At 42.3% G+C, this 19,189-nt stretch overlaps 1 protein-coding gene across 1 annotated transcript in view; it reads left to right on the top strand.

The window, feature by feature from the left end:
* Nucleotides 1–19,189, top strand: part of pth2ra (parathyroid hormone 2 receptor a) — a 133,873-nt gene that overhangs the window by 12,603 nt on the left and 102,081 nt on the right. Inside the window, exons 2-4 of the mRNA XM_061722934.1 lie at nt 10,901–11,006; nt 12,505–12,615; nt 18,648–18,772. Coding sequence (XP_061578918.1) covers nt 10,901–11,006; nt 12,505–12,615; nt 18,648–18,772 — 342 coding nt within the window. The remainder of the gene's footprint in view (nt 1–10,900; nt 11,007–12,504; nt 12,616–18,647; nt 18,773–19,189) is intronic.

The raw sequence follows: 19,189 nt of genomic DNA, 5'->3' as shown, positions 1-19,189 counted from the left end.
GATGACATGCAGCAAAGGGGTGCAGGCCGGGATTCGAACCTGCGACCGCTGCAGGAGGACTGTAGCCTCAGTATATGAGCTGCTTGCTTAACCCACTCTGCCACCAAGGTCTCACATCTGTGCATGTTAATGTTAATTTTACGTCTTTTCGAGTCTCAAACCGCGTTTGAATTTTTATCTTGAAGGAGGCCTCAAAAGAAAATAATCTTGGAAAAGGGTTGGATGGATGTTAATGTGATGTTTTATTAAAACCTTTAATGTGTTCCTCAATCAAACAATGTGTTTTTCAGTGCCAAGCCATAATCTATGGAAGCCCATAGGGGACTTTATTCAAATGCAAATGTAATTCCACAATAGCATTATAATTTTCCACATATGCATGAGTTATTTGGGACAAAAATGAAATTAAAATGCAATAATTCAATTTGAATTTTCATTTTCACATACTTGTATGGGCATTCTATGACAATATTAAAATGAAAATGGAAAAGCTGTTTCACATTTCATTTTGAAAGATTTAACCTGATTTACAGAGGACAATATTCAAATGCGATAAGAGGAACAGCGCCCCCAGGCTAATGCATTTACATTTAAATGTCACCAAGCTCTTTTCTGGACAAAATTAAAATTAAAATGCAATTTTCTAACAACTTGCAAATTAAAATGAAAACGGCATTTCACATTTCATTTTCAAAGACTGAAACTGCTGCACAAAGTACAATATTCAAATGCAATAAGAGAAACAGCGCCCCCAGGCTATTGCATTTACATTTAAATGTCACCAAGCTCTTTGTTGGACAAAATTAAAATTAAAATGCAATTTTTAACAACTTGAATGTTCAAATGACAAGGGCATTTCACATTTAATTTACAAAGACTGAAACTGCTGAAAACAGGACTATATTGAAATGCAATAGGAGAAACAGCGCCCCCAGGCTATTCCATTTTACATTTACATATTACAACGCGCTTTTAGGGACAATATTCAATTTGAAAATGCAAACTGTCAGTTCTCCCATCAAGGCGGGCCCTCACCTCAGTTAGGACGTCACTTCCTCCATGCTTTCTATTGGGGTATTATTCCAATATTATTTGTGTGTGCGTATCTCAATCTGTGTGTGCGTAAAAAGATTTGTGTGTCCGTATTCACCTTTGTGTGTGCGTAAAAAGATTTGTGTGTCTGTATTCAGATTTATGTGTGCGCAAAAAATCAGCCGGGAGCTCTCGATTGGTTGTCTTTGTACACGTGGATTTTGACACACTTCTGCCGCGGCAAATCTGTAAAAACAGACGATCCGTGTGTAAAACGATTCGTGCGTCCGTAACTTTTCCTTTGCCCTGAGCTCGGACTCACAGGCTCACGCCAGGCTACAGTAGCAATACAGCCTTCACCCCACTAGTCGGCGCGTAGCTCTCAGTCAGTACGTTTACATGCAGCAGTTCGTAATGATGAACATTTGTATGTAAATAAAAAAGTTGTACCCCACGCTTCCGTCAGTCTGCCCTGGGGCAGACTGACGGAAGCGTGGCTGCCATTCCGCGCCAAACGGCCCCTCCGACCACCACCAAACATTCATACACATTCATACACATTCAAACACATTCACACGGGGCAAGCTGGGTAAGGTGTCTTGCCCAAGGACACTACGACAGTGGCTGGGATGGAGCGGGATTCGAACCGCCGACCTTCGGATCATTGGACGACCCGCTCTACCACCTGAGCTCCTGCCGGCCCAGAAAGGGGCGATGCTGCATTAATCTCACTTCGGGGATAATGAGTATCTTTGAATTTGAATTTAAATTTTAATAGGAGAAGCCCATCCCAAAAAGCCTTCAGACAGATTTCTGGGAAATTTAAATTAATCTACCAAAATTGAGGCGGTTCTGGATATCTGGATGTCTGTTGCCATTATTCTTCACGAGAAAAGAAATGTAACGGTGCGGCAGCCCATTACCGTTGTACTAACCAGATAAATGGTACAAAATGGACAGATACATTTGCAAACCTGTGACAAGACTCACAAGGGAGATGGGATTACAGTATGTGTGGGGGATCAGAGGGGTGTTTGGGACTATTGTGGATATTTATGGATTTTCATGGTGTTGTAGAATTAAATAAATGTCTTTTGATAGAAATGTTTTGTCATAAGATGTTAAATGGATGTAATGAGTTTTAAACAGAATATGTATTTTGAATAGTTAATTGATTTTTGGGAGTAATGTGCAATGGATGGGTAGTTAAATACCTGGCCAGGTGTGGGTTTGAGAAATTTTTTTCTTTTTGTTTGGTCTGAGGTGAGTGTGAGGCAACACCTGTCAATAGGCCAGAGGAAGTATGGAATGCCAGAATTGAGGGTTGTAAATTCAGTTTAATTATTGAAGTTAAGTTGCAGTTTAAGTTTAAATAGTGATTGATTAGATTTGGAGTAGCTTTTGTTATTGTTTTTATTTTCTTTTTTCCTGGCTGGCAATTCTTGCGGCTAAGAACTACGAATTAATGAATAAATCTTGCCAGTTTATTAATGCTCGGCTAGCTTGGCCACAAGAAAATACGACTTTAATGGAAATTGATTCATTTAGCAGTGTAGTTTAACATTTTGATATTATACCTTTTTCCACAAAATTAAAACAATTCTATATATTTCAAATGTGTCGTACAGTATATTGGTCAAAACATGCCAGGGACCGCTCTTTACAACAACAGTTTATGTTGGCTTTTACAGCCAAGAGCTGAGCTCTAACAATACGTTCCAGTTTAGGGAATTATACGTTTATCAACCACTTCTTGCGAAGACAACGATATGGGAGATCTTTGGAATCATATGGCCACGGCTGTCCAAACAAGGGGTGCTATTGCTTATCAGAACGAAGCCCTGGTGACCTGGAAATAGTATCAAAATATGACTAGCTCAATTTCTCCCATTTATCTTTACTGGAGCAGCATACTCAACACAGACTGAATGGTTAAATGGGATTTTTTCATGGTTAAGTAGGCGTTAGCTGGCATGAGAGTAAAATGCAGTACTTCTGCAGTTGTGTGACGGCTCAACCAATCCCTCAGACTTCACCCTAAACCTTCAAGGGGTTGAAAAGGGAGCTGTTCTGCTGTATCTCTGCGATAATTTCACCAAAGGACATAACAGATGTCTCATTAAGACACTAGGAAGGTCTGTAAATTTGTTGGAAAAGATATGACTTCTTTAATATATTTTGGATAGGGACATAATACAAAAACCCTCTGGTCTTTCACAAGTCTTAATTATGGGTAAATTACCCTGTAATGAACATGACACAGCACATTACATCTTTCATCTCTGTTTATTTTACAAGAAAGAAAGAAAAAATGCAGAAACTGTCAAAAAAGTAACAGACATTATGTTTGAAGAGTAGTTGAAACTATAAGTCCATTTCCTTATTTTGTGTCATAGGCTTTTATGTTTGTGCTGTGCAAGAAAATGGCCCTTTTGTTATGTGTCTGGAGGTTGGGAGATCAGCTATTACGGCAAATAGACACCATGGGCTGAAAATAAGCTTGCTTTAAGATGCTAATGAGGAGGGTGTTTTTTGAACTCCAGACCTGGAATTACCATGTGCTCAGAGTGATCTGATCACAAGTGTACTTGTGTATGTGTTTACTTGTATTCATACCTGACAATAAAATACATCCCCTCGTGTGTTTTGAGCTACCACTTGTAAATGGATCTCAATTAAATACAAACATGCAGCCTATACCACACAGTTGTCTAACAGATGGGGCATCCATGGCTCTTCTTTAACTCATGAAAATCCACATATAATTTTATCATTGTTTGTACACATGTTTCAAGGACAGTAGTTATGGAACAGACAACAGAGAAAAAAATAGACTTCAATAATTGACAGTTGGTTATAGAGCTCACTTTTACTGCACCTCTGTGGAGTAAAAACTGACAAACTGAAGCCTGAAAAATCTGTCTCTTGTTGAAAAGTTTGTTGCTCTAAAAAAAAACAATTTACAAAATCAACATTGAAGTCAACAAAGAGTCAAAATCACAACCTGAGGCACTCTTGTCCAAACAGGCTCTGCAAAAGAGTTCAATGCAGTAGAGTCTAAACACATCTTAAAGTGTTATATGTCATTTTTGACATCTTTCAAATAGTGGAAGAGGAAGAGCAGGGCAATTTGACTGAGCTCAAATAATAATGGAGTAACACGTGTCCTTTGTGGTCGAGTAAACACCAGACGCATTGCAAGGATCTGGACCATCTGTATGTGTTTCACAGTTGGCGGTGATAACATCCAAAGAGGCTTTGTGTGTGATGTTGTCAGTATCACATCACTGTGGAAGATTTTTGGCCCACTCGTCTTTACTACATTGCTTTTAGTGATCTTTGTCCCTTTGCCTGACTCAATTTTGGCCAAACTCAAAAGGCTAAATCTGCCTTATTAATCTACTGCGAAACAGAAGGTCAGTTTTCTTCCATCTTCCATTGACTGGCTTGATAAAATTGTAGCAGCAGTATATATATATATATATATATATATATATATATATATATATATATATATATATATATATATATATTTAGCCTGGTTAAAGAACATGGTTTTTGGTCTCCATAACTAGTAGCTAGATTTCACATCCATGGCACTGTATGGGGGGACTATGCCCTTAATTATACATAATAAGGGGCATAGTATTTTGATTGACAGCTGGTATAGTCAACGATTAGCTGTCTCACTATAACTACTTAGCTATTAGCACTGTATTGACTTCTGATCTTTGAATAAAGAGCAGTGCATAGTCATTCATATTTTCAAAGAGAATATATTTTGATGTGTTGTTAAACAACAGACTGCTGCCACTGACTGGGGATTGGCCTGGAAGGGTCAAGCTTATTTCAGCAGCAGGCAGCTTGTGCTAACCATTTGCTAAACAATTACAGCTTTGCAATCCTTTGGGGCTTTATCACACCATGGCCAAAGACTGCAAGGCGTTTCCGATGTTGCCACTGTAATAACATTTGAAATGAGAGGTCTCTTTGCATACTGCATGATCTGCCTTAATAGTTTTTTTTTGTGTCACTGGGTCATTTGGCTTGACGTCTCTGAGAAAACACTGCACTTTTTATTGATCCCTGTAAAGCCCGCCAATGTAATAATGCCCGCAAACGTAATAAACTACAAACGTAATAAAAATATGCAGCTTTTAATGTAATAATCCTGCAAATGTAATACATTTCCCACAAACGTAATAGTCGCTGCCTACTACAAACGTAACACGCGATTTCCCACAAATGTAATAACTATTACGTTTGTAGAGATTTATTACGTTTGTGGGGAAGTGAAAATCTTCAACTTTCAATGTTGTAATAACTTCCCACAAATGTTATGCAATGAATAATGGTTGTTGGTATGTATATATATGTTACGGTTAAAGCGACACTACGTAACTTTTCCACCTTAATATCATATTTCCAGAGTCATTGTGATGGTACATCAACTTCCAACAGGTTTAATGACACCTCTGTCATGGTCTGGGGGGGTCTGTATCGCCTTCACTGGCACTATGTAACTTTGAGGAGCATGGTAGGAACCCTGCCACACTAAAAAACTACAAATCGTTACGACTTTGATTGCTTTACGGCATACGTCACTTCCCCCTCCTTCCCGATTCGCAGTCGAGACGAAAATGGGCGGGGCTTGGAGCTCAGAGCTCCTCAGAACCTGTTGCTGCGTTGTGGCTGCAGCAGCTCCACACAACAGACGTGGGGAAAAGATCCTAATGGTTTAACTTTTCACCGGTTTCCTGCTCGGAGGCAGAACCACGCAGGCCAAGTATCTGACATAACAAAGTAAAAGAGTGAAAGAGTCGTCGGCTCGCTTTGGATCGCGGCTGTAACGACCAAACACCGGCTTCCACACAGTAAAGCCTGAATTATGGTTCTGCGTTAAATCGACGCACACCTACGGCGTAGGGTACGTGGCGACGCGCAACGTACGGTGCGTGTCGCCGCGTACCCTACGCCGTACGCTCTGCGTTGATTTAACGCAGAACCATAAATCAGCCTTAAACCACAAACACTCACAGACTGGGTCGGATCAAAACACGGGTTTTATTCCCCACTTCGCCAGCTAAACGCAGTTCCTCGCCAGCTCTCTGCGGTGCAATTAACCCCAATCTTCAGATAAAACTAGTTTGTTGAGGAAAAAATATTAACTCTTATTTGTAGCTGCAGAGGAAAAAAATAATCTCACGAGGAAAACAAAAATATTGCTCACGCCTCGGAGCCTCTTCAGCATAATATAGCAGTCAAAAAAAAGAAAAGAGAAGTAAGAGGGATACAAAACATGTACTGGATGTTGTACTATTATACAAATTTATAGAAACACATGGGTCTTCAGTAATGATTTCATATGGATCCAGACCGTTAATAATCATTATTTTCTCCATATACCGCTCCCTGGCTTCCTTGTATAAGGTATCCCGGTAAATTCCAGTTCCTTTCCAGCAGTTTAACATCTTTTTTTTCTGTTCACTTGGTGAAACAGAAAAGCGTCCCGTCTTCTATCAAAACAAATGCAGCAACGGGACAGGAGTTTTCCGGCAGTACGCGCTGGTGCTCATGGGAAACGTAGTGTTCTTTCTGGTAAAACAATACCGCTTTTGTCCAAAAGATGCCGCCAAACTCAGAAAAGCTGAAAGTTACGTTGTGCTGCTTTAATGTAGAAAAACGGCTATTTTGCAAACTAGCCAGTGAATGTGTAAATTATAATAAAACCCAAGCGCTCTCTGCTCTGTGCGCTCTGTGCGCTCTGAATTTGGGCACACCATAGGTCTGGGTAATGTACTCGCAAATATCCAGTGTAACAGTCTTTGTGAGGAAATATCTATTCTTCTCTTTGCCACCTCCAAAACAGACAAACAGTTGTTGCGTCTCTCTCATGGAAGGTGCGCTCCTAAACCCGAATCGCGCAAACCCGAAGCGCATGATGAGATGAGGTCTCTCCTCCTCCTCCATTTGCACAAATTGATGAAACCAAAACAAACTAAGCAAACGTAATTCATTTGGTAGATATAGTCCAGTTACTACAGAATAGCCTACAGTTCAGTTGGCCTAACGTTACACTCCCCGAAAAAGTGTCGGGTGTGACACATCCACAGCATTAATTATGCAGGGCAGGCTGCGAGAGTGCGGATGGGTTTTATTATAATTTACACATTCACCGGCTAGTTTGCAAAATAGCCGTTTTTCTACATTAACCGTAACATATATATACATGCCAACAACCATTATTCGTTGCATTATTACATTTGTGGGAAGTTATTACAACATTGAAAGTTGAAGATTTTCACTTCCCCACAAACGTAATAAATCTCTACAAACGTAATAGTTATTACATTTGTGGGAAATCGCGTGTTACGTTTGTAGTAGGCAGCGACTATTACGTTTGTGGGAAATGTATTACATTTGCAGGATTATTACATTAAAAGCTGCATATTCTTATTACGTTTGTGGTTTATTACGTTTGCGGGCATTATTACATTGGCGGGCGTTACAATACCGATATCCAAACTTACTGGGAATTTTTGCTTGCAAACCCCAAATGTCATAATTTTTTTATTACCAAAGGCAGGAGCTGGAAACAATTAACTTGACAAAAAGAAAAAATAAAGAAAGAAATAGCTGAACATAACAGGATGAATGAGTTGATGCGCAAGAAAAATCAGGGTATATAGAGTACAAGGAAAGATGTAGCACAAGCATGAAGAAGAAAATCAAGTGACCAAAGAATTTTAATGTCATTTGATAATGGCCGGGTTTCCCAGATCCAACCTCTCTTAAGGATTTAAGAGAGGTTCAAAGAAGGTTTCAACTAAGAAGGTACCCTAAGATACGGGTGTTTCCCAGATGACTTCTTACACCGTCCTTTAGTTTCGCTCTTTCAGAAGCTCTTTGGAGGAGCTGTCCGGTTCTGAAACCAAATGAATCGATGCCAGGCAAATCGATCACCGATCACTATCAGCGCATTTTCACACGCAGCACTGCTACCTAACGCACTAATTCCCTGCTGCCTGTGCGTTATAATGAAAAATTAAGATGATAAATATAATTCAATGACCCTTTTTCATGGTGAAAACAAGACGGCAACTAAATAAGAAGTAGTCTTGGTAAGATAATAATGAGGAAATGTATTGTTTTTATTAAATGTGAAAGATGGACGAAAGGAGAAATTAACTTAACGATCATTCAGCATATAAGACCACATTGTATCCTCCTGACTAGTAAAACAGAATCCGTCACCTCAAAAAAATATTCTGAAGTTTATTTAGCTGCTTGACCGTTTTCACTATTGCATTTATCAACGTTGTATTTGCGGATGTGTGGAGACACAGCGGGTGTGGATACGGGTTACAGTAACGCCGTTAGTTTTGCGGTAACTAATACCGCAAAATAATAAAAAGTAATGCATTAGAGTAGGCTAGCCTACTCTAATGCATTACTTTTTAAATTCAGTCACGCAATTACCGCTACCAAACGGTGCATTACTCCGTTATTTCTGGCTACAGTGAAGCTTTTTTTCCCCGCACCGGAGACCAGAGGAAACGTAGTGTGTGTGCGTTCAAAAACATGAGGGTCATGGCGAGCCAAGAGAAGGCGAGTTTCGCAACGTGGAATTACAGCAATCCCTGGTTTTTCGCAGGGGTTATGTTCCAAAAAGAACCCGTGATAAGTGAAATTCTTTTTACAATTATAGAAGGCTTCAGATCAGCCCCGCCTCGCACGTATTCCACTGCTCTTCTGAGCCGCTGCATCCCGACTCTGTAGCGTCTTTTTATCCTAAACCCCGCGGTGCAGCTGTGTTTTTTCAAGAGAAGAAAATAGTTATGTGTCGTTGTCTTCGCTCTTTTTTCTTCTGTGCAAAAAGATTCTTATAAACCGACACCATTGATTATATTTGAGACTGTAATTAACGATTCATCAAAGGCTCCTGTTCTTCAGCTGCTGCTGAAGCTCATTGGCTGTTCTCAGCTTGTTGCTAAGCAACCAACGTTATTGACACAGGAAGTGAAGAAGCGGGGAGACTGTTTAGAATGCAGAACACGATGCACAATGTAAATCCATACAGTACCTGCTGAAATGGATGCTAGAGGGGCATGAAATGGGAGCTTAAAATAATGTTTTCATTTAAAGTAACTATAAAGTAACTTTTCATAGTAACGCATTACTTTTTAGTCTAAGTAGCTGAGTTACGTTTTAATGAAGTAACTAGTAACGGTAACTAGTTACTATTTTTCAGTAACTAGCACAACACTGGTGGAGACACGCAGCGCTGCTCCTCAATGCACTAATTCCCTGTCATCACACATGTAGGTGCTCGGGCTCGGGCTCGGGCAGGATCGGTGTCACGGCTGCCTGGACAGCCCAGTCCGATAGCACGTCCAGGGGATTGAAGTGCTGACGCACCAATGCGTTCATAAAAACAGGTCTGCTTCGCGCACGGCGACGCGGTTGATTTGCAGAGAGAACATGCTGTATAGCAGCCAAATTATCAAATAAATGATATTCATGATGATCGTTTTATTTGTGCATAATGCATAAAGCATATACCGGAACACACTTGTTATTCTTTATATTTCTTTTTTTCCCCCTTTGCTGTCACCAATAAATGCTAAACAATATAAATCTAAAGTATAAATTAGATCCAAATTTGTGCGGGGTGCATTGTTTTAATATCTCATTGCTTGGTGTGATATTGATTTGCCTGACGCGGCTGGATCTGTGAGTCTTTGTTCACTAAGATGGTTGTAAAGACTGGGTCAGCAGCATCTTTCATTTCCTTCTTAATGAAAGAGATTCTTAAGCTAAGAGCAACTCTGGGAAACACGATTTTCTTTCACAGGCTCCTTAAGAAGGTTTGAAAGAAGTCTTTCGCTGTTAAGAACTACTTAACTGATCTGGGAAACCGGGCCAATGTTGATGATGTTAGTTTATTAAGTGGTCCTAGAATCTGTTCCAGAATGCTTTTGTGTTCAAACTACAAACAGAATGCAAACATAACTGTCCCAGACCACCTTCAAATGTGTCCTGAGTAATTGGATTGGATATACCCTTGAATTCATTCACACCTCTAAGTAGCATTAGCCACTTATTATTAGATTTCCTAAGACACATTTTAATCAAGTCTGAATAGTGTCTCTTTTCTCTTGTTCTTCCAGCTCCATATATCTCACCAGTTGCTTGTCTGGTTCACCTGCACTGGTTATCCACACCTGTAACACATTACTCTTGCTCTGCTTTGAGCTCTATTATCCCATCTGTCAGTCCCAGATCGTCCTAGCCATGCAAGCACTCCAGCGTTACATTTTTCCTGCCTTCTGCTAAGCTTTTGTCTCACCTGGTTGATGGTGTTTATCTGAATTTTTAAGTACCAAGCCCTTTGGTTGGCCCTTTGTATTTGTTAGTTGTGGATATGCTGATTACCTGCAAACTGAACTGAAATTGCACCCAGCTAGGTTTTTAGCCCACCTGAAAGTTCCTGGGCTGACTTTGTGTTTGTGAACTAAAATAACTAAAACCTACAATAAATAAAAAACAAAAACAAACTACAAAAAACAACAACATTGCAAAACAGAAATTAAATATAATCCTTAAATGCTTAGTTAATAAAAATTGTTTAGCATCTATTTAAATATTGCAATATATTGCACTATGTGTGGGTTAATGCCAGTATAAACATGAATGTTTGATTACAAGTCTTCTCTTTGGTTGAGACTCTTCCTCTGCCTGCCATCTGTCTGGAGTACAGAGTAGATGCCAAGAAGTACCAAATGTTGAAACTTTAAGCCGAGGCTGATTTATTCATGTACTATATTGACATGAAGGCATTACATTTGATCCTGTTTGTTCTACACAGATGGGGTTTGATGGTCCTTTATCAGCACAGGAGCAGATGTACATCCTGTATGAAGTCAAAATGCAGTGCTACCAGAACCTCTCCAATATGGAACCATCAAGCGCAGGTATGCTACAGGTTATTTCACACTTTTTGATAAGAAGAACACTTGGAATAATTAGAGTTGTTTTTCTGCTTCGGGTTTATTTGGGAAAAAAAAATAATGGGAGCTGAGGGAGGGGATATTGATAAGTAGAAAAGTAAAAAATGTTTTGCGAAAATTATTATATGGCTCTGGAGAAGCAGCGTAGATCAGAGATGCATTACTGGACCTGGCACATGTCAGGATATTAAACAGTGTGTAAGCATATGGGATAATTAAGCCCATTTGGAGTGACAAACACAATGCTTGATATAATTAGCTGTCTGAATGTTGTAAAAATGCCAATCTAATAAGCACTTGCATTTATGAATTGCACTGACATCATTTTTAGGCTTATAGCATTTGGGCAATTTCCTTTTGAATATGCAAATTAAAATTACAGCCTACAGTGAGAATGATTTCTTAACACAACATTGAGTGGTAAGGGACATCATGTGTTAAAATGACGTGTTCACACTGAAGAAAAGATTATGTTGGTAACTTGGCTGGAGAGTCCTGATTCAGGACTCCACTGCTTCTTTGAAAAGGTTGAAGGTTCGTTCATTCAGAAGAGAACAAACAAACAAAGTTCTGCTGTTGATTTATAAATATATTTCTTAACTCAGTTTGTAGATTTCTTTTCTTTTAACCTAAAAACAAAAGCAACAAAAATAATTGTCTTTAAAGCCATTACAGGATCAGAAAATGGAACAATGAAAACTTGGGTTAGTCTCTTATTAATTCCTTCAACCTTTCAACCTGAAGTGTTTTTTCTTTTTGTCATTGTTTTATTCAATCAACTTAATTGAATAATAATAATAATAATAATAATAATAATAATAATAATAATTTTCTATTTTTTCAATCTTATTTTTAATGTTTTCTTTTATGTATGCTATTATATTTATAAAGTATGAACAAACCAGACTTTAACCTCTGCAATGGATTCATAAAAGTTATGAGAGAGATATGTTTACTTTTGTGTTACTCATTCTTTTTAATTGCACTTTCCAAATCTGGTAAGGTTAATAACTGAATGATTTTATTTTTATTCTTCCTGAATTGTGATCCCTTGCTTTTATATTATGAGCCCTCGCGGACCCTGAGGTCTTCTGGTACTGGCCTTGAATTGTTCCTAAAGTTAGAACAAAAACCTTTGGTGAGACCTCGTTCCACTACTACGGTCCTTTTCTGGGGAACAGCCTACCAGAAAACCTCAGGGCCCCAGAGACTGTTGACATTTTTAAAAAGAAGCTCAAGACCTTCCTTTTTAGTTTAGCTTATACGTATATGAATTTTGTTTATTATTTATTTTATTTGTGTGGTTTAATTTATTGTTATCTAGTTATTGTTTTAACTACTTATTTTTCTATTAATTTATTATATACTTATTCTTTTATATTAACTTTTTAGGTTTATTTTAATGGGGGGAGTTACTGTTACTTGTTACTTGTGTGTGGTGTTATTCTCCTTTTCACTGCAGATGAGGCGTGCCCTCCAGATTGGGATGGTCTTATTTGTTGGCCACATGGCTCTCCTGGGCAGGTTACAGAGGTTCCCTGCCCATCTTACATCTATGACTTCAATCACAAAGGTTAAGAATCTTATATATTTTCTTGCACCAACCTGAACAGTGAGAACAAGATTTTTTTTTTAATTGAATGCAGAGATATATTCTAGGTGTTTCTGTCCTGACATGTAGTATAAATACTTTTCTGCAGGACTTTTTTGATGTGAATTATTATTTTAAATCATGAAAAATGAAGTACATTTCTAAATTCAATTTGAAGAAATGTATATTTATGTATCACTTTTTTTTTTTTTTTTAGCTCCCTCAGCCTATTTCTCAATGTAATCATGATAGCCACCATCTACACAGACATAGGCCATAGGCCAAAAAATTAAAATATGAAAGTTGAGTTATACTTCGTCCCTAATGACCGCCAGGCGGTGCTGTAAGCACTGGGTATCTCCGCTCGCGCATGCGCATGTCGAGTACAAATAACAACAATGTCACGTCAGCCGTGACCCCTGCATGACCCCCGGAAGGGTATATCTTCCGGCGTCGGCATGGGATCGGTTCCTCATTCTTCTCGCTTCGCGCGTCGGAAGTACAGGACGGAAATAGAAGGCTGGTTAAAGCTTCTTCCTTTCCTCCCTACACCGCAGGCCCTGTGCCATTCAGGTAGGTGTAACTATTTTTTTCGCCCTCCGAGAAGTTGTGGCCGGCGCGTTGTTTGATTGTGTCGCTGGTGGCGGTGGCGTCTCCGCCACGCCCCCCAGCACAGCTGACAGGGAGTAAGCTGTCGGCTGCGCCTGTTACCTGAACTTCTGTGGTTTAAGGTGAGGGCAGCGTTCGCTCCCACTTGTCACATTTGATTTTTCCTTGCAATTACTTTTTCTTTTGAAAAAAAAAGAGAAAAAAAAAAGATTAATTTTTTCTTTTTGAGAAAGACACCTTTTTGGTGAAGGCAGCGCGTCCGCTCCCCTCTCCCACCTGTCTCATTTGTGTTTCCTGGTTGAGGACGTTTTTCTTTATTCGTGGTGAAGGCAGCGTGTCCGCTCCCCTCTCCCACCGATCGTTGTGATGGAGCGATCTTGCACAGGTTATATGGCCGCCCTGGATCTGGCGGATGGCCATGACCTCTGCATCTCTTGCCTATGCCCAGAGCAGCTGCAGCCATCAGCCAGGCTCCCCTCATCCCAGCCAGCAGGGACTTTGCTGAAGCGGTTGGCGAAGAGAGTGGTGGGTGCCCCCAAATTACGGCGGTTGCAGAGCCAGCTCTCCTCCCAAGTGGATCGCTTGGCCGCTGACATGGAGCATATAATATATATTTTTGAGCATAATGCATTTAAATGCATCAATCTGGTGCATTTTGGAAAGCTAGAATAACAATAATAGGGTGTCTGCTGCCTTAACTTACCTTGGAAACATAGCTCCGGAGCTTCTCTACCCGGCTAAACTTATTCTCCCCTCTGTTTGTGTGAGACACAGCGCATGCACAGCCTTCACCGCTGATTGGCTGTTTCCCGTGCCTGTCTCTGTGTGTAACCAATCAGATGGAGCTGTGGGCGGGACATTGCTGCACAGTGCAGTGACTCCAGGCAGAGAGATGCGGCTGCATCAGTCCCAAAATAACGCAGTTTTAAATTGTACAAACACAATATTGGTATCGTTGGAAAGGGAAAAATGTCCTCTTAATTTTGGGGGGGGGCTGAGATCAAATTTGGGGGGGCTTCAGCCCGTTTTTTTATTTGTAGTGAGAACATAATCCACACAGCAACCGACACAAATCCATTCATGTGTATGTGTCCGCGGCGCAGGGACCACATTGATTGTGCTGCAGCTGCCCTCATCGCCGCTTGTTGCTTTTCTGATTCATTTTGAAGAATCATGCAACTCTTCCTTCTTTTTGAAAAAAGACAGTAAATTCAGCTGTCTTTTTGACATGTTTGCATTGCTCGCTGCTGGCTCCCCAGATCCAGCAAATTTCCAAAGTTTTTTTGGTCAGGGGCGTGGTTTGCTGGCCCATCTTTTCATTGCATCAACAAATCTCCGACTCTTTCAAATGACGTTAAATCTTTATAAACAAAATGAAATGCTTGGGATTTGTTCTGTAAATGAATTTATGCATATTATTATTTTTTATACATTAAAAAAAAACTTTTTTATATTATTATTGTTTTATATATATACGAGAGGTGCCGGATCTGCCCAAATAAGTCCCGGAACGCAGGGAGGCCAAAATCGAGAGGTGCCGGATCTTGTTCCGGCAGGATCCGGCACAAATTAACCCCTGCTGAAAGGCCTATGACACAGCGGCGCGCATTGGCCGGCTGGGGAACACCCTTTCCCATCTCCTGCTGGCTCTCTCCACTTCCCTGCGGGATGCACAGGTGGACGATTCCACACGTGACATGTGTGACGTCTCCCTACAGGCTTTTGCCTCCCAGACGAGGGAGCTGGGGCGGCTGATGTCCACCCTGGTGCACACGCGCCATCATGTCTGGCTGGCGCAGTCACCTTTGACGGAGACTGCCCGTAGGGTTCTTCGGCAGGCACCAGCAGAACGGGGGGAGCTGTTTGGGGCAACTGCTCTGGAAGCTCTGAACCACACCGCCCTGGCCGATGAGACCAGGCAGCGACTGGTGCACCTTCACAGCAGAGCGCCCGCCTCCAGTACACCGAGAGGCCCTTCATCTGCCCCTAGGTGTCACCCCCAGCCGCCTGCCCATGGAGGCCGGCTCCCAACGGTCCGTTGGACAGCCTGCTGGTGACTTTCGCCCCCCTTTCGCCCCAGGTCCAGTTGTCCATCCTACCAGGTCTGCACAGCTGCTGCGGGTGTCCCGGGGCCTTCTAACGTGGGCCGCTCCTCGCCTGCTCAGCCTGCGGGCGATGTACCTGCCAGGAGACAGGAATCAGGTGGCGGACTTCCTTTCCCGGCACAAGCCTCCCCCGGGAGAGTGGCGGCTTCATCCGGAGGTAGTGGGGACGATTTGGGTCCTCTTCGGCAGAGCAGTGGTGGACCTCTTCGCCTCGGGCGACTCTGCTCACTGCCCCCTCTGGTTCTCTTGGACAGAGGAGACCAGTCCTCTGGTCAGGATGCCCTAAGGCACGAGTGGCCGACGGGCTCCTATACGCATTTCCCCCACTACCTTTGATCCTGCGGACGTTGCAGAGGGTCCTCCAGAAAGGTCACAGGCTCCTCTTGGTGGCCCCCTTCTGGCCAGGGAAACCATGGTTCCCACTACTGTGGAGGCTCTGCTGCGGCACGCCATGGCACCTCCCTGACCTTCTGTCCCAGCTGGGGGGTCAGATTTGGCACCCCGACCCCCGTCGCCTTCAACTCTGGGTCTGGCCACTGCAGGGCCCGACCCGTTAGTGCCAAGCTGTACTGAGCCCGTCAGGGCTACCATCTTGAATGCCCATGCGCCTTCCACCCACCTCCAGTATGAGTGCAAGTGGAGGAGATTCTCTGCCTGGTGTGCAGACAGGGCAGAGGACCCTGTGCCCCGTGTCCACGATCCTGGAGTTCCTTCAGTCCCTCCTGGATGGTGGCCGTGCTCAGTCCACCTTAAGGGTGTACGTGGCGGCCATTTCATCGCAACATGCCCTGGTTGAGAATGCCCTCGTGGGGTACCAAGGGTTGGTTTCTCTCTTTCTCAGGGGGGCTCTGAGACTGAGCCCCCCGAGGACCCCAAGGGCCCCAGTGTGGGTCCTGTCCATGGTGCTAGGTGCCCTCTCTTTGCCACCTTTTGAGCCCTTGGCCCAGGTGGACCTGAAGTGGCTTTCTATGAAGACAGCTTTTCTCCTCGCTATGACATCAGCAAAGCGAATCGGTGAGTTACACGCCCTGTCAGTCAGCGGGTCCTGCCTGAGGTGGAACACAGATGGCTCAGGGGCTACGTTGTGGCCGAACGTGGCGTTCCCGCCCAAGGTCTTGCCATGCACTCATACCAATCGGCCTATCCAGCTGGCCCGGTTCGACCCCCAGCCTGTGGAGAGTGGGCCGAGGCCTTTGTGCCCCATACGGGCCCTCGCTGCTTATGTTGATGCTACCGCGCCTGTGCGACGGTTGGAGCAGCTTTTTATCTGCCATGGTGGCCCTAACAAAGGTTATGCTGTTTCTAGACAGCGCCTGTCCCACTGGGTGGTGGACACCATCGGGAACGCCTACAGGGCCAGTGGCTGCCCCTTGCCAATGGGAGTGAGGATCCACTCGACCAGAAGCGTCTCAGTTTCTGCTGCCCTGAAGGGGCGCCTCTGGAGGACATCTGCATCGCGGCTTCGTGGACGTCGCCTGACACGTTCTCCAGATTCTACAGAATCAACGTCGCCACTCCCCAACCGTTGGGCGTAATTCTGCTCCCAGGTCCTTCTGCCCCTGGTCAGTGATTCAGGTGACCGGGATTCTTCGTGACGTTGTTGGTATTTGTCATCCAGTGCTTACACCGCCTGGCGGTCAGTAGGGATGAAATAGAACGAAAGTTACGACTGTAACTACGGTTCTATGAGTCCCGGATGACCGCCAGGCCTTCCGGTCACTCAGAATCCTCGTGCTCTCGCAAGAAGATTCTAGGAACCGATCCCATGCCGACGCCGGAAGATATACCCTTCCGAGGGTCATGCAGGGGTCACGGGTGACGTGACATTGTTGTTATTTGTACTCGACATAGCGGCGATATCCAGCGCTTACAACACCGCCTGGCGGTCATCCGGGACTCATAGAACCGTAGTTACAGTCGCAACTTTTCATCATATACATGAAGAGGAAAAAAGAGATTCAAACCATTTTGCTCTACTGACCACTAAGCACTTATCACAGCTTTGTTGACTTTCAGGAATATGCAATTTAAAAGAGCTTGAAATTATTTTCTGATCAATTGGGTGCAACTTATCAAGCGGTGAGCTCAGGTAATTCATGAATATGCACTTTAAAAAACTCAAATTGCAAATGTTTCAGCAAACAGTTGGCTAATTATACTCCATGGGAATGGCATTTTTTTTTAATTGTACTAATAGATAGCTTTGTATTTTAATGCCAATCCTGCTGTTCATCTGCAGTTTGGTACAAATCTTGAACATAAAAGGTTAATAATTATTTTTTTGTTTGTATGCTTGATTACAAAAAGTGAAAAGAGAACTGAAAAACATTCAGAATCCAGAGATATATTCAGACTTTTTGTACTGACATGGGGGAAAAAAACATAAATCAAAGCTTCCCCAGGTAAAAGGGAGGTGATCCTTTAACCTCCCCTCCTTAGGACAACCAGAGGATATTTAAATAATAATAAAATAATAAAAGTGCATTTGGACATCCATCCATGAAACATTATATGGTCTATGAGAACAGCCTTGAGTATACTGTATTCTGTGCGAAACTCAGTCTGATCTGATGAAGTACAGAGTAAATCCAGGACAAAATGCATAGCAAATCATGCTCCTTTGACCAGAAGGCTAAGGAATTCATCTAAGATGGTCACATCCAATTGTTCATAGTGGAAGCCTCATCAAATGAATGAATTTTTGGGCAGACTGGACAATGCATGTACAAGTTGGAACAACTTTTCCATTCCTGGCGATGCATCTAATTTTGCTGTACTCTCCCGGTGACAATCTTTGACATAAAGTTACAGTTTTTATTCTCAGTCACCTTCTGTGTCTTTATTACTGGTTGACCAGGTTTGAGGTGTATCCAGTCATCCCACTTGCAGCAGGGATGCATAGAGATGTATGACATTTCCTGTTACCAACAGGTGGCGCTACAACCGTTCAGGCTCAAACTACAATCATATGCATCGATTTGGGACAAGATTAAACAAATTATGGCTGAGTTACAGTCCATTTCTCTTGTCCTTCGACATGACATCAAACTTTGCAAAGAATAACAGAACATGAGCAGAGCTCCAGCGCCACCATTAGAATGATTTTATATAATTATGAAAAGCACTAAACGTTACAATATGTAGTACGTACTGACAAGTACCTGAGTAAGGGATGATATCCATTTAATAATGTTCCAGAACTTTTTGGCTTCTGATAGTAAATTAACTATTTATTACTAATAACATGTAAGGATGAAATAGGATGTAAACTCCTGTCCATTTTTATTCACGTGCTTACAGGGCATGCTTACAGGAAGTGTGATGTCAACGGTTCCTGGGTGTTTGTGGAGCACTGGAACAAAACATGGACCAACTACTCAGAGTGTCTACTCTTCCTTCAGCCTTTCAGAGATGAAGAAGCAAGGGTAAGAGTTATCCTAAAATATTAATGCAGAGGCTGCCTTGGTTGCAACTTGACCCACATGTTTACACACATAAATTTGCTCACACAGATCCTTAGCATATAGCGATGGCTGACTCAGAACATTCTTTGATCTTTTTTGAGAAGTGAAATTGGATGTGAGTCATGGTTTGTTTCATGTTATGTGTGAGCATTTGATAATTTGTCTTAGGGGACACCAAATGAAATTTCCCCACTATGGGGTGACAACTGAACAGCTTTGCGTTCTCTGGAGCAATAGTCTTTTCGCCTTATTTTGTTCCCCAAACATAATCCGGTTTGTGCTCCTGACTCTTTGCCACAGGCTGCACGGATTTGATTTTTCCCAGTCAAACAGAGAGGGAAGACTCTCTGTTGTCGAGAGTGCCTGGAGGTTGACCAA

Source organism: Cololabis saira, chromosome 6 (assembly GCF_033807715.1).
Source record: "Cololabis saira isolate AMF1-May2022 chromosome 6, fColSai1.1, whole genome shotgun sequence".
Classification (NCBI taxonomy): Eukaryota; Metazoa; Chordata; class Actinopteri; order Beloniformes; family Belonidae; genus Cololabis; species Cololabis saira.
The sequence above is the reverse complement of the archived record's forward strand: the minus strand, read 5'-3'. Positions and strand labels throughout refer to the sequence as shown.